This window comes from Callithrix jacchus, chromosome 14, assembly GCF_049354715.1.
Source record: "Callithrix jacchus isolate 240 chromosome 14, calJac240_pri, whole genome shotgun sequence".
Classification (NCBI taxonomy): Eukaryota; Metazoa; Chordata; class Mammalia; order Primates; family Cebidae; genus Callithrix; species Callithrix jacchus.
In genome coordinates, this window is record NC_133515.1 from 82,196,339 (window position 1) to 82,209,983 (window position 13,645).

Genomic DNA, 13,645 nt, shown 5'->3' on the forward strand with positions numbered 1-13,645 from the left:
TTTTGGTATCATGGCCCAGAAGTACTGAATGTCATCTGGCTCCCGAGTGGGGCACAGATAGGTTGTCAGTGTTAATAATCAAATGGCTTCTAAGACACTCTTGCTTTGCATTATGTTTCTATATAATTTATTTTTAAAGCACTTTATACACATCTTCTCAATTGGACATGTATATAAAACCCCTGTACAATATGGGTCACTAACAAGCTACAAATAAGGGAACAGAGGCTCAGAGATTAAGAAACTTCTTCGAGGCTGGGTGCGGTGGCTCACGCCTGTAATCCCAGCACTTTGGGAGGCCAAGGTGGGTGGATCACAAGGTCAGGAGTTCGAGACCAGCCTAGCCAAGATGGTGAAAGCTTGCCTCTACTAAAAATACAAAAATTAGCCAGGTGTGGTGGTGGGCGCCTAATCAGGAGGCTGAGGCAGGAGAATCGCTTGAACCCAGAAGGCAGAGGCTGCAGTGTGCCGAGATCGCCCCACTGCACTCCAGCCTGGGTGACAGAGCAAGACTCCGTCTCAAAAAAAAAAAAAAAAAGGAGGAGGACTCAAGATGGCGCTGTGAGAACAACCCAGGATTGGAGCTCGCGTTGAATCCGCAAACGGGACATGGATGAATCTGGAAAACATCATCCTCAGCAAACTGACACAAGAACAGAAAATGAAACACCGCATATCCTCACTCATAGGTGGGTGATGAAAAATGAGAACACATGGACACAGAAAGGGGAGTACTAAACACTGGGGTCTATTGGGGGGAAAAGGGGAGGGCCAGTGGGAGGGGGAGGTGGGGAGGGAGGGATAGCCTGGGGAGAAATGCCAAATGTGGGTGAAGGGGAGAAGAAAAGCAAAGCACACTGCCATGTGTGTACCTACGCAACTGTCTTGCATGCTCTGCTCATGTACCCCAAAACCTAAAATCCAATAAAAAATTAAAAAAAAAAAAAACAAAAAACTTCTTTGAGTCTCACAGTAATAGAGTCTTCAAGAAGCACATCTGTCTGTGAGCAGTGCTGTGCAATAGTTTGTGTGCCTATGGATACTGATGTGCATTTGAACCCTCAATCTGGAAAAACTTAGCAATGCATGGGTTAGATCCTTAACATTAACATGATTTACCTCCCCCTACCCCTTTCTGGCAATAACATCACAAAAGATTAGAAAATGGCTGATACTTACCATTCAGAAGACCGCTTTAATAATATCAGTTGTCCGCCCCGTGGCCCTTGGCAGGACTCTCTTTAGACAGATCACAGTGTTGGCACAGGGCCAAGAGATGGTGAAGTTGACTCACAGGTCATTGCAGTTTATAAGAAGTCAGAATAATAAAAAGGAAGGCAGAACTGACATCACTGGCAAGGGAAAAAACTTGGTGTTGTGCTAAGCAAACAAATTACAGCTAGCTCTGAATAACGGGAGGAGTAAAGAGCTACTGAACAAAGCCGAGCGGGGAGGGGGCGGGGGGGGCGGGTAGTCCATGTAAAAAAGGTAAACCACTACAGCAAGAGCTTGCAAATGCTCTCAGAATTGACCATTAACTTCTTATTTATCCTGTCCTCAAAGAACAAAACAGAATCTGCTCAAGTGAACACAGCTGTTAACCACGGTGAAAGACAGAAGTGCTTTATGATAAAGTATTGAGAAAACATACACACAAATTGATTTTTTGAATTGGCTTTGCTGCAAGCCACATATCTAGAATAAAAAGCACCTCTTTCTTCACTAAGCTACTACAATTAAAAAAAATAAGAACAGAAAAATTCCAAGATAAGCTCAGCTTTTAACCCATTTATGCTTAGTGTTCCATTATTGGAACACTAAGCATGTGAGTTATTTATATTCTACTGCTCAAGGTCATCACCAAGGTTTGATTGCAAAAATTAAAAAAATTGCAACCTCCGGCATAAATGGGTTAAGTTCACTTGGTGAACACCAAATAGTTACAAGTACTATTAGGCCTTGGTGTGTGAAGGACTCTAAGAGTTAAAAGCAAGCCAGCACTACCTTCAGCCCATAAGGGATTACTCTTTTATTAGTATAGTCTTGGGATTAGTGGAAATGTCTGTCTAATGAATGCAGCTACTATATTTAAGCACATGCCTGAATAAGCTACTTGTTGATTGAAACATATCTATTTATAAGCACTTCTGCGTGTTGTGAAAAATCCATCTGTATTACCACAGCATGGCACCTACCATTTGAATAAAGACTCTTTGCCATTTCACTATAGGGCCTGTTGAATGAACAGGCAGAAAGGAAGTGTGTTGCATCCACTTAACAGATTTTATTCCTCACTCTTGCCCAGTAAAGTGAAGTTACCTTATCTAAACACCAATTTAGATTGATGTGGATGTTACAGAAACAGCGATGGAAAAAAAAGGAACACTTTTCATCAGACTCACTCAGGGTTTTTACCTAGTAGATCTACTGTAATTCAGACAAATGTTCACAAAGCCTAAACTCACCAGACCTCTGCTTATGTCACAGTCTTTGAACTAAGTCTGGAAAGTAGGTGGATTTTGCTACACATACTTCTTGTCATTTCTGCTTACAAATACCACACTAATGGCATGCCCACCGAAACAAGTACAGCATAACAACAGTATGGATATACTCTACTAAAAATTTTTTTGTATTTTTAGTAGAGAGGGGTTTCACCATGTTGGCCAGGCTGGCCTCGAACTCCTGACCTCAGTATGGATACACAGTCAAGTAAGTCGATGCTTTCAATGGCTACAATCCTCATTTGTGCTAAGGCTCCATCCAAGGTAAGTCCAAGCCTTCCATCCCTAAATGGGGACCTCAATGTCCACTCTGAGATTCTGAGTCCTGAGTCCCACCCTGCCTTCCAGTCTAAATACCAGCTCTGCAAGCTTCTTGAGTTTGCTTTTAAGTATTCCACTGGAGTTTATCTTCTCTCTTTTGCAGTTAGGGGCCCCATTTACTATGCATAGTACGCTACCTCTGGGGGAAAAGCTGATTAATTTACTAAAATTTTATTTCAAGAGAGTAAATTATATATTTATATATAATCATATATATACACATATATTATATATATATTTTTTAAGATGGAGTTTTGCTCTTGTTGCCCAGACTGGAGTGCAGTGGCACAATCTCAGCTCACTGCAAACTCTACCTCCACCTCCCAGGTTCAAATGATTCTCCTGCCTCAGCCTCCTGAGTAGCTGGGATTACAGGCACCCACCACCATGTACAGCTAATTTTTTTGTATTTTTAGTAGAGAGGGGTTTCACCATGTTGGCCAGGCTGGCCTCGAACTCCTGACCTCAGGTGATCTACCCGCCTCTGCCTCCCAAAGTGCTGGGACTACAGGCATGAGCCACCACGCCCAGCCAAGAATAAATAATCTTAAACTGCAGGCTATTATTAACAGAGACCTCACAGAATTTCTCTTGGAGAACTTTCTAAATGATGCTGGGCAAAATGTCCAGTTCCCATTGTTAGAAAGAGAAGACTGAAATCAGCAGTCAACTGGGAGCTTCAGCACAGCAAGTAGAAGCAATGCAGGCTTTAGCAGTCTTCGAATCCTGGGTCTTCCTCTAGAAAGAGTTTGCGACCCTTAGTTTTCTAGTGATATCACAAACAGACCTAGGAGGGCTCGTTTGATGGTCAAAGATGATGCTATGTAAAATGCCTGGCACATAGTGAGAACTCAGTAACTTGTAGCTATTATAATTATTATTCACAATCTGGGAAGGCAGTAAAATTAGAGGATCACATCTTTCCTATTTTTCTAATATAAAAAGCAAAAGAATAATTCTGAAAGAAAAAGTATTAATGTTAGGAAGCCAAAGTGAAACTTATAAAACATAAGCCATTTGGAAACACAAGTATTTAACCATAATATATCAACACGAAGCACCAAAGACCGTATAATAAATAATACAGCACTGTTTTAAGGTTGTTTTTTTTTTTTTTGAGACAGAGTCTTGCTCTGTTACCCAGGCTGGAGTACAGTGGCATGATCTGGGCTCACTGCAACCTCTGCCTCCCAGGTTCAAGTCATTCTCCTGTTTCAGCCTCCTGAGTAGCTGGGATTACAGGCATGCACCACCATGCCTGGCTAATTTTTGTATTTTTAGTAGAGACAGGGTTTCACCATGTTGGTAAGGCTAGTCTTGAATTCGTGACCTCGTGATCTGCCTGCCTTGGCCTCCCAAAGTGCTGGGATTACAGGAGTGAGCCACCACGCCCGGCCTGCTTTTTATTTTTTGAAACAGGGCCTTGCTCTGTCACCCAGGCTGGAGTTCCTACAGATTCTGTATTACTAACTCAGGTTGGGTGAAAGTGTTTCAAGACATAGGAACAACTTGATGGAAAGTACTATTATCACCACACTCAGTTGTCGGATGAAAAAACCAAGTAGCTAAATTAAATATTAAATGTTAGCAGGTGGTAGAGATGAGGCTTTCATTAGAAAACCCCAAGTTTTCCCTACTTTACCTCCCCGTACTTTTCTTCAATTATCTTAAACACTCACATAAGATTTAAAAAACAAAAAACTAGTAGATCTATGCCTTTTAAAAAAAGAAAACATCTAGTAGCTCTTGCTTTTGTGAGATTACTCCAAGATAAAAGAGGGTACACTTTGTCCAGCACAGCACTGGAGAACACAAATGCAAGGAGACAGCTCTTCTGTGACTTGGTGTGTGACTTCTCACAATTATTGGTGCCTTTCTACCTTCAACCCTAAGGAAAGCAAACGGAAGACCGAAAAATTCTACAACTTTGAAGCTCTACCTCAGTCTTCTACTTGATTGCTGAAATGACTGTCCTTTTCAGTATTTTCTGTCCATTTTCTATCAGAGTGCACAGATTGATACTAATAAAAATTAATCTTAAAACCTTGCCCCACCCATCCATTCAAGTATCCACCCATCAATCATCCATCGTCCATTCACCCATCTAGTCCTCAATGGCTTCCATAAAAGGTTTAAGTAGGCCCTTAATGTTAACTCGTTTTATTGGTCTTTCTCACAGGTATTGTCTCTGCTATAAGAGAAACTGCTCTGGGGCATACACCAACTTCTTTTTAAGGATAATACGCTAATAGAAAAGAGAAGTAGGTGGTTAAGAAATGAGAGCATTTAGTACTGGTAAGCATTCATAACCAAAATTCATTAAAGTTTTTTAAAGACTGTTTTTTTAATGTTCAGAATACTTTATGAATTTTTAAGTTTCCAAAAGTAGCTGAAACTCACAGAGAAGCTAGTAGTAGAAATTATTTACATCTTCTATATAAGAACATGGGGACAAAAGGGCCAAATGATTTATACATGGGACCCAAAATTTAGCAACCCAAGCCAGGACTTAGAACTCCTCGCTATGACTTTTGTACTAAGATGGTTACGCTCAGCTGCTGCCTTCAATATTTGGTTCCATCAACATTGAAAGCATTTTACTTTGGCATTTCTATAATACGGCACCATTAATAGCTGTCTTTACCCATAATACCCTAATTAAACAACCATCTTTGGGGCTGGCAGTATACATAATGAAGGGGCAACAGCCTAGTTCCCAATAGCTAAGTAAAAATTTAGGTTATGCCATTTTTTTCTTGCATTTTCTTGATTTAGAAGTTAAACAATGCTCACATTTCCAATTTACCCAAGTCTGTATCTTTCTGACACAAGCACAAATCTCGAGAAGTATAAATGTTTCTACCTCCAAATCGACTCTTTTATCACTTTTGAACAATAAAGCAGTCAATCTAATGATTTCACAATACTATAAGTTTGCGATTTTTCACCTGTTTAGACTAAGATTTTCCAAAGTATGATCCAATTAATGTTAGGCTGAAGGAGAATAAACCCTATATTAAAAACAAAATGAATTTATCTGCCCTTTGTGCCAAAATACCTCAAGAATAGTAAGAATACTGAATTCAACTGTAATTAGACCTAAAGAGATAGGGAGTTTAAAAAATTTAATGTACTTCAGAAAGCATATAAAATTGAGAGCACAAAACCAAGAATGTTAAGTCATAAAACAAATTTATTTTAAAAATCAATAGCTTGCATTTCAGATATACAGATATATCTTTTACCAGAAGGTGAAAGCACCTCTTCCAGAATCTGCTTCCAGCAGAGTCAATACTGATTTCTAAACTGGTTGCTTAGGTCTTGGAGCTCTGTCACGAAGGTGTCCATAGCTGTTATGTCATCAGCTAATTCCCTGGAAATTTCTCCAGTTGCTACATCTGTAAAAAGTTGCTGTAATATAAAAAACACAGCAGAAATATTAAAACAATGAAATTTCTTTGAAGTAAAATAGTTTAAAAACCTTTTGCATAATAATACTATACAATTGTAATAGCAATGGTAGTGTATTTTTCTGTTCACTGAAATGTACAAGCTACAATAATTAAATGAATCAAAACAACAGGCCTCAACTTATAAATTCAAATGAGCTCTGCTCTTCAAAGCAGTTGTCTAAATACTGGTTATTAATTTCAATGTTATAGGATAGTTTTTGGATGAATAGACATAATTCAACCAAACAAAACGAGTTTATTTATTGTGTATACAGGCAAAACAAACATATTCTATATTCAAATTCATATAAATCATACCCTTTATGCTACTTATTTGGAAATTAATTTGGCTTAGGCCTCAGAGACCACAAAGATTATCCTAGCAAAAAAGTCCAGCAAAATAAAAATAAGTGTGTCCTCTCCCTGAAGAAGGAATTGCCTTGGGAGGTTTATTGCAGCACGTTCCAGTAATGCTACCACGGCTGAAAACATTGTGAAATGCCTCTCCAGGAACTGCCTCCTGAGCCAACATAGACACCCAAGAAAATCAGCTTCAGGATTTTATGACCCCCCTTTGTATGTGTGTGTGTGTGCCCATGTGACTGTGTGTATGTTTATTCAGAAATATAATTTACGTAGTTTGCCATATATCTGTTTCATTGGATTTGACTATATGATTTGTATAGCATTTCATAACAAAATGAAGTAGGAACTGCTCCAGTGTCATCTGTAAACACCTCTTAGGAAAATAATCTAGCCTCACATAGTTGTTTTTTTTTTTTTTGTATGTGTTTTTTTAAACTAAGAATGACAGTGCTTGCAAATCATAATCAATCTGCATCACTTCCCTGTGGGGTAAAGAGGAAGCACAGAGAAACTGAAGCTTAGAAAAGAATGAATAATTTGCTGACAGACTCTCCAGCACTCTCATGAACAGCCCCCCTCCTGCCACTCTTGGCAGCAAACCTGTACAAGGACAGGGTGCAAGTGGGCAGGGGAGTCACTGTGTCTTGGGGGAGCATGGACTGGATGATTTGTTAGGTGAGTCTCTAGGTACTAGTAGCTTATTTCCACGAAGTCCCTGGCCTGGCAAGAAAATTCATTCATTCAATTACGCCCATTTAACATAGGCTGTAAACAATTTAACAGAGTTATCCTCATTTATTTTCAATCTTAGTTCATTTCCACTTTCTAAAGTGTTCTAAAAAAGTGACTTTTTTGGAATGCAATTCAGTTTGACAAACCCAGTTCACTAAATAGAAAAGGCATATGATCTACAAAACCTGAGACTCCCACATATATGTAAAACATGCTTCAGAGGAGGCACTGGGAGGTAATTTTTCCCGTTTTTGGATAACCCAGATGGCATCTAATGAGAACGAAAATCTAAACACAGATGATGTTCTGAGGCCACATTTTCATTATTTGGCAATCTACCATAATATGGAAAGACGTACAGTACCTGCACAGACAACACTTTTCCAGTCATGTAAGTATAGATTTATATAAAAATAATAATTTATAAGAAAAAGCTTCACACAGACAAAAGGAAGCCACAGTATATCCTGAAGAAGTAAACTGTTGTGGATGCCTTAGCGATCTAATCAAGAGTAGGAAACAAAGTTCCAACTTTGGGAAGGAAAGTCACAGGAAAAAACCCTGCTGCTCTGACTTTGAGGGAGCTCTTGTAGATGATTGAGAGACACGATTCTGGGTTGTACTGCCAAGCTAGGAGGAAATACGGTTCTCCTGGGTCATGCAGATAAATAGGAAAAGTAAAATAAGTTAATTATCTAAAGAGGAAAAAATGATGCCTTGATCTGAAAAGATCAAACCATTAGTAAGAAAAAACATACTCTGGAAAGACTGTTTCAGAGTACGAAGGTATTCAGAAGTGGCCTCCGTGTGCCAGACTCACTCTCAGAAGTCAGTCAAAATTACTTTGCAACCCAAGATTCCCATAATGAAAGCAAGTAAAGATTAGAAAAGTAAGCACTAAATTGTGCTGGAAGTTATATTTGTCTAAATTTTCTTCCAGATGTATACTCCAAACCTGGCTGCACAGTAAAATCACCTAGGAAATTTAACAGATTTCCTGGGTTCCATCCCATTCCTGAATCTACATTGGTCACAGATAGAGCCCCAGAATCCCATCTTCAATAAAGCTCCCTGAGTGATTCTTAAGCATCTCCCGCCTCGCACTGGTCCAAAAGTTAGTCTTTGTGAACTAAAGGCATATTTCAGTTGTCAAACCTGAATCACCATCTACCTTAACAATTTTGGTCAAATCCATATACCTCCTACTTAAAATTTTTATCTAAGTCAATTTTTTTAACTTACTTGACTCTTTTTAAAAGGAAACATTACATCACTATTGTAAATACAAAATAAGCAATAATATTCATGAAAATATAGGTTTGATGTGCTAGTCTACGTTTTTCTAATATGTACTGAAATAAATATATATTTAAACCGAAAGTTTACCAGTGGCATATATGCCACACTTTGGGGAAAATGACAATAAATACAAGAGCGTTGTTTTAACATAATTTAAAGAAAGCATTAAGGGCTGAATGGTAAACATTAATTTCAAAGAATTTTTTTTTCTTGGAGACAGTGTCTCACTCTGTCACCTGAAGTGCAATGGCACAATTTCAGCTCACTGCAATCTCTGCCTCCCAGGTTCAAGTGATTCTCCTGCCTCAGCCTCCTGAGTAGCTGGGATTACAGGCACCAACCACCATGACCAGCCAATTTTTGAATTTTTTCGTAGAGATGGGGTTTCACCATGTTAGCCAGGCTGATCTCAAACTCCAGATCTCAAGTGATCGCCCACCTCAGCTTCCCAAAGTGCTGGGATTACAGGCATAAGCCACCACACCCGGCCAATTTCGAAGATTCTTAAGTCACATACATTTAGAGTGGTCTAGCCATTGAGCCAACAGGATCCTTATTAACACAATCAACCATAAGGGCGCTACAAAATAAAATATAACATGCGCCTAAAATTATCACTGATGTAAAGGATTTAATAACTAGCAATAAGTTGATACTAATGACCTTTTTCTATTTGACCATGGCAACTAATTCACATGTCATTCTCACCTTTGCTTTAGATAACAAGCCCCGTAAATTGAGTCGAACTGAAGAAAGCATTTGAACAGCTTCTTGGGGACTGGATTTGTTTTTACTGCATTTTATGGCCACTGGAAGATAAACATGGAAAGAAACATCCATTAAAAAGTGGTAATGATAATTCACAGGTTCAAATGCCAATTACTTAATTAGAATTTTATAGTAACAGACTTTAGAAATACTTCCTGGAAATTTTTTATGTTTGAAAAATAATAATAATTATGCACATAACTTTTCCCTTTATCCTTCTTTTTTTTTTTTAAAATACAGGGTTTCACCCTGTCGCTCAGGCTGGAGGTAAGGCATGCAGCCTTGAATTCCTGGCTTCAAGTGATCCTCCTGCCGCAGCCTCCCAAAGCACTGAGATTACAGGTGTGAGCCTTTGCATCTGGCTTTTCTATACTCTTCTTTAAGAATGATAATTTACTGTTCCAGGAAATTTTGAAAAAAAAAAAAAAAACAGGTGATTTTTGGTGAGTTATGGATCACTGGGAAGAGACCCTAAACACCTATACACACATGCATTAAAGCACACACATGCACACATGTGCACAGACAAATAAAAGTAGGCAAGGAGACAAAATGTTATTGAAAACAAAGTACCCAAACAGACATAAACAAATGCAGCACATCTTTGTGTGGCTTTCCAGGCTACCAAGTTCCCTATGGCAGCTTCACAACAGCCGATGACACAAGCCCAAGGACGTGACGTGACAGATATGTACGGCTCAGTTCTTACTACATTCTCATACTCAGGGTTTGAAGCACCATTCCGGAAGAACTGACAACCATCTATGTGCCTTCATTTAGAGAACATGACCACAACCAGGTTCTCAAGTTCCTGAGCAAGGCTTGGCATCAGCAGAGGATGGGGAAAAGTGAATCACAACTCCGCTACCAGCTTTCCAGGGAACCCATTCTTCTAAAACCTGAAATTATTAAGACAGCATGTTCCTTCCTGATAGAAGGCCTGGCTATTAATGCTTTATGAGAACAAGTGAAGACCTTCGTACAAATGTAATGCCCAATATTTCCCCACTGACTTGTTCTTGGTTTTGTTCCCTAAATTATGCTCATGAAATTCAAACAGACCAATAACCAGATACCATTTTAAAATGACATTAAACAGTGCAAGGATTAAAGTCTACTCCATACTCTAGATTGTAGACCAAGAATAGAAAATAGATTTTTTTTTTTTTTGAGACAGGGTCTCCCTCTGTCACTGGGCTAAAGTGCAGTGACACAATCATGGCTCACTGCAGTCTCAACCTCCGGGATTCAAGTGTCTTCTACCTCAGCCTCTCAAGTAGCTGGGACCACAAGTGCATGCCAACACAACCAGCTAATGTTTTAATTTTTTGGTAGAGATGGGGGTCTCACTATGTTGCTCAGGCTGATCTTGAACTCCTGGGCTCAAGTGGTCCACCACCTTGACCTCCCAATTACAGTCATGAGCCACCATACCCAGCCCAATAGATTTCTTTCTGCATGCAAACACTAACCAGTCAGTAGAGGCTGCCTGTGCCTGGCAAAACAGAGTTCTGTCATTAATTAATAATATCTTCCATGGCCAGCAAGAACTATATTTGACATTCCTATTTTAGAGTAATAATGAGGAGTAAGAATTAGACTTTGACATTTCTCATTAAAGGGTAAAAGAATGCATAGTAATTGGCAATGTTAAGTCAATTTTCAAAGGACAGAGTTAGCCCAGAGAGAGTGAGGATTATTAGTCTGTCTCTCTTAGTAGAGGAAAGTTGTAACCACCATGGCAGCTGTATTTGAGCTGTTTAGTACCTAGAGGTTTAGATCAGAAACTGCTGTAATTCTTTTTTCAGTCTTTTATTTTCATTCTGAGAAAAACAACAGTAAAGCAAAAAGACACATACTCTGTTAGTTTTCCTACTCTATCCCATTTCCAAAAGGCATTATAGACTGAGATAGAGACAGACAGCTGTAGAGAGAGGAATGACTTGCTGTTTCAAATCATCAGAAAAGCTGAGGCAGCAGTGCCTCCTCCATGTAGCCTCCTCCATGTAGACTACAGCTAAAATGCCTAACTATTATTTTTAAAACTCCTGGATGGCAAAGAGCTAACACACTTGAGCCCACCCTTTCCCAGAAAATAAAATAACAGAAACTGTAAGTGTAAACTTTCCAGACAATCCAAATGAGCACACAATGACGACATTGTTACAGGGAGGCCTCAAATACTATGTCAATATTGCAATATCTTATCAAGCTTTCTGAAGTACATGGCCACCTTAATGATAGCAACACAAGGAGTAAACCATGTGGAGATTTTTTTAAACGTTATACAGTCATGCATCTCTTAATGGCGGGGATACGTTATGAGAAACGCGTGGTTAGGCCATTTTGTTGTTGTGAGAACATCACAGGGTGTACTCACACAAACCTAGATGGTGTAGCTTACTATGCACAGAGGCTACATGGTGTATAGCCTACTACTCCTAGGCTACAACCCTGTACAGCATGTGACTGTACTAAACACTGCAAGCAATCAGAACACAATGGTAAGTATTTATCTAAATATTGGAAAGGTACAATAAAAATATGGTTTTATAATATTATGGGGCCACTGTCATATATGTGGTCCATTGGTGACCAAAATGTTGCTATGGGATGCTTGACTGTATTTCCTTTTCATAATTGGGTAGGGTAGAGGAACAGTGTTTTGAAGAGACTCAGACACAGAGAAATCCAGCTCATTCTTTGAGCACTGATGTAAAAAAGTAGCAAGGAAACAATTAGGATTTATCTTTATAAATCTAAAATACCATTAGAAACTAAAGCTAGGCATCCACTCAAATATGCTTAAAATATTTTAGGAGCATGAACACATAATTCAATGACATCAAAAAAGAACTTAAAAGAATGGACACTTGCTTTTCTCCAAGTATGCCCTGATGAAAAAAAAGATACCAATAATAGTTTAAACCCAACTTTAAGATGCAAAATAAAGATTTTTTCCTAGAATTTCTCTTTAACCTGCATATTGCTCTGACAGGTGTAATACCATCACTTGGTGTGTACAGAAGATATCGTGGCTTTGACTGTTACAGACCAGCAGTTCACAGAAATATTTAGAGTTGGCAAGTTGAAGTAGATAAGATAAATTTTCCAAAGCAAATCCTACCCTGCTAATTATGTACCTAATACATCAGTGTGGGTTTCCCCAAATATCATACTATACCCATAAACACCAAAAGCATAGGGACTGGATCCCATCTGAGCCCACCCACCATGAGGTCAGCAGAAGCCACATGAATTCTAACCACACCAAAAACATCCTTCTGCGGATCTATCAGCAATTACTCCAAACTTTTCTACATTGACTTTCAGCTATATAGAGTTCAGCACCTCTACCGTACCTGCCAAAAGGTAGGTGGACCCAGGAAATGGAATCTTTGTATCCTTTAGGTCAAACATATCAAGGTCAAAAGTAGAATTGGGAACTATCAAGCTAATTTCTAAATTGTTTGAATGTTCTGTGACACCTTTATAAGCAAGAAAAACTTTATTCTTGTTCTTCCTTTTTTCTCTTTTTTGTTTTGAGTCCCTTATCAGCTATAGCTTAAGCCCTCTGGAAGGAAGAGGGTGGTGGTGAGAGGGTAAGATATTAACATCTAAGCCATGTGTGAAATACTCCTAAGGGTTTGAATGTTTTCATTTATTCTTCATGGGTAGGTATTATCCCATTTTACTGATGAGGAAAAGTAGGCTCAGAGAAGGTAAATTATGTACCCAAAGTCAACTGGCAAGCATGTGGTAGAGCCGGTTCTGGAGCTTAGATCTCCCTGATTCTAAAGCTCTGCCCTTTGCATTCTTCCTTATTGGCTCCCTATTTGTTATAATTATTAGTGGCAGGAAGGAGGTTAGGCAAAGAAGTAGGAGGAGAACTTTAGGATTGGTTCATAGTCCTTGCGATTCAGTTCTTAACATTGGGGGCGTCATTATTTTATTAGAACTGCATCAGACACTCATATTCAAATATAAATATAAATATGCATTATTAAATTTCACTGGCATTTTTTGAAAATTAATAATTAAAAGCAATCCTTATTTGGACTGTCTTTACCCAACAGGCATATAATTTTATATGTAAGGTTAAACCTTTCCTCAAACAATATCCTCTACCATTTCCCAAAGATAAGGTTCGTATTTTATATTTATTTTGTATATGCTATAACTCTTTGCGTATTGCTATGTACT

The 13,645-nt window shown here is 38.7% G+C and overlaps 1 protein-coding gene across 3 annotated transcripts in view; it reads right to left on the minus strand.

The window, feature by feature from the left end:
* Window positions 1-6,000: 6,000 nt before the first annotated feature.
* The window catches only part of TTC27 (tetratricopeptide repeat domain 27), a 198,691-nt gene continuing 191,046 nt past the window's right edge, over window positions 6,001-13,645 (minus strand). For all 3 annotated transcript variants that reach the window (XM_078349511.1, XM_035272835.3, XM_078349512.1), the window contains 2 exons: window positions 9,383-9,483; window positions 6,001-6,236 (listed from right to left, as the gene is read on the minus strand). In XM_078349511.1, the coding sequence (XP_078205637.1) occupies window positions 6,114-6,236; window positions 9,383-9,483 (224 nt within the window). In that variant the 3' untranslated portion in view covers window positions 6,001-6,113. The remainder of the gene's footprint in view (window positions 6,237-9,382; window positions 9,484-13,645) is intronic.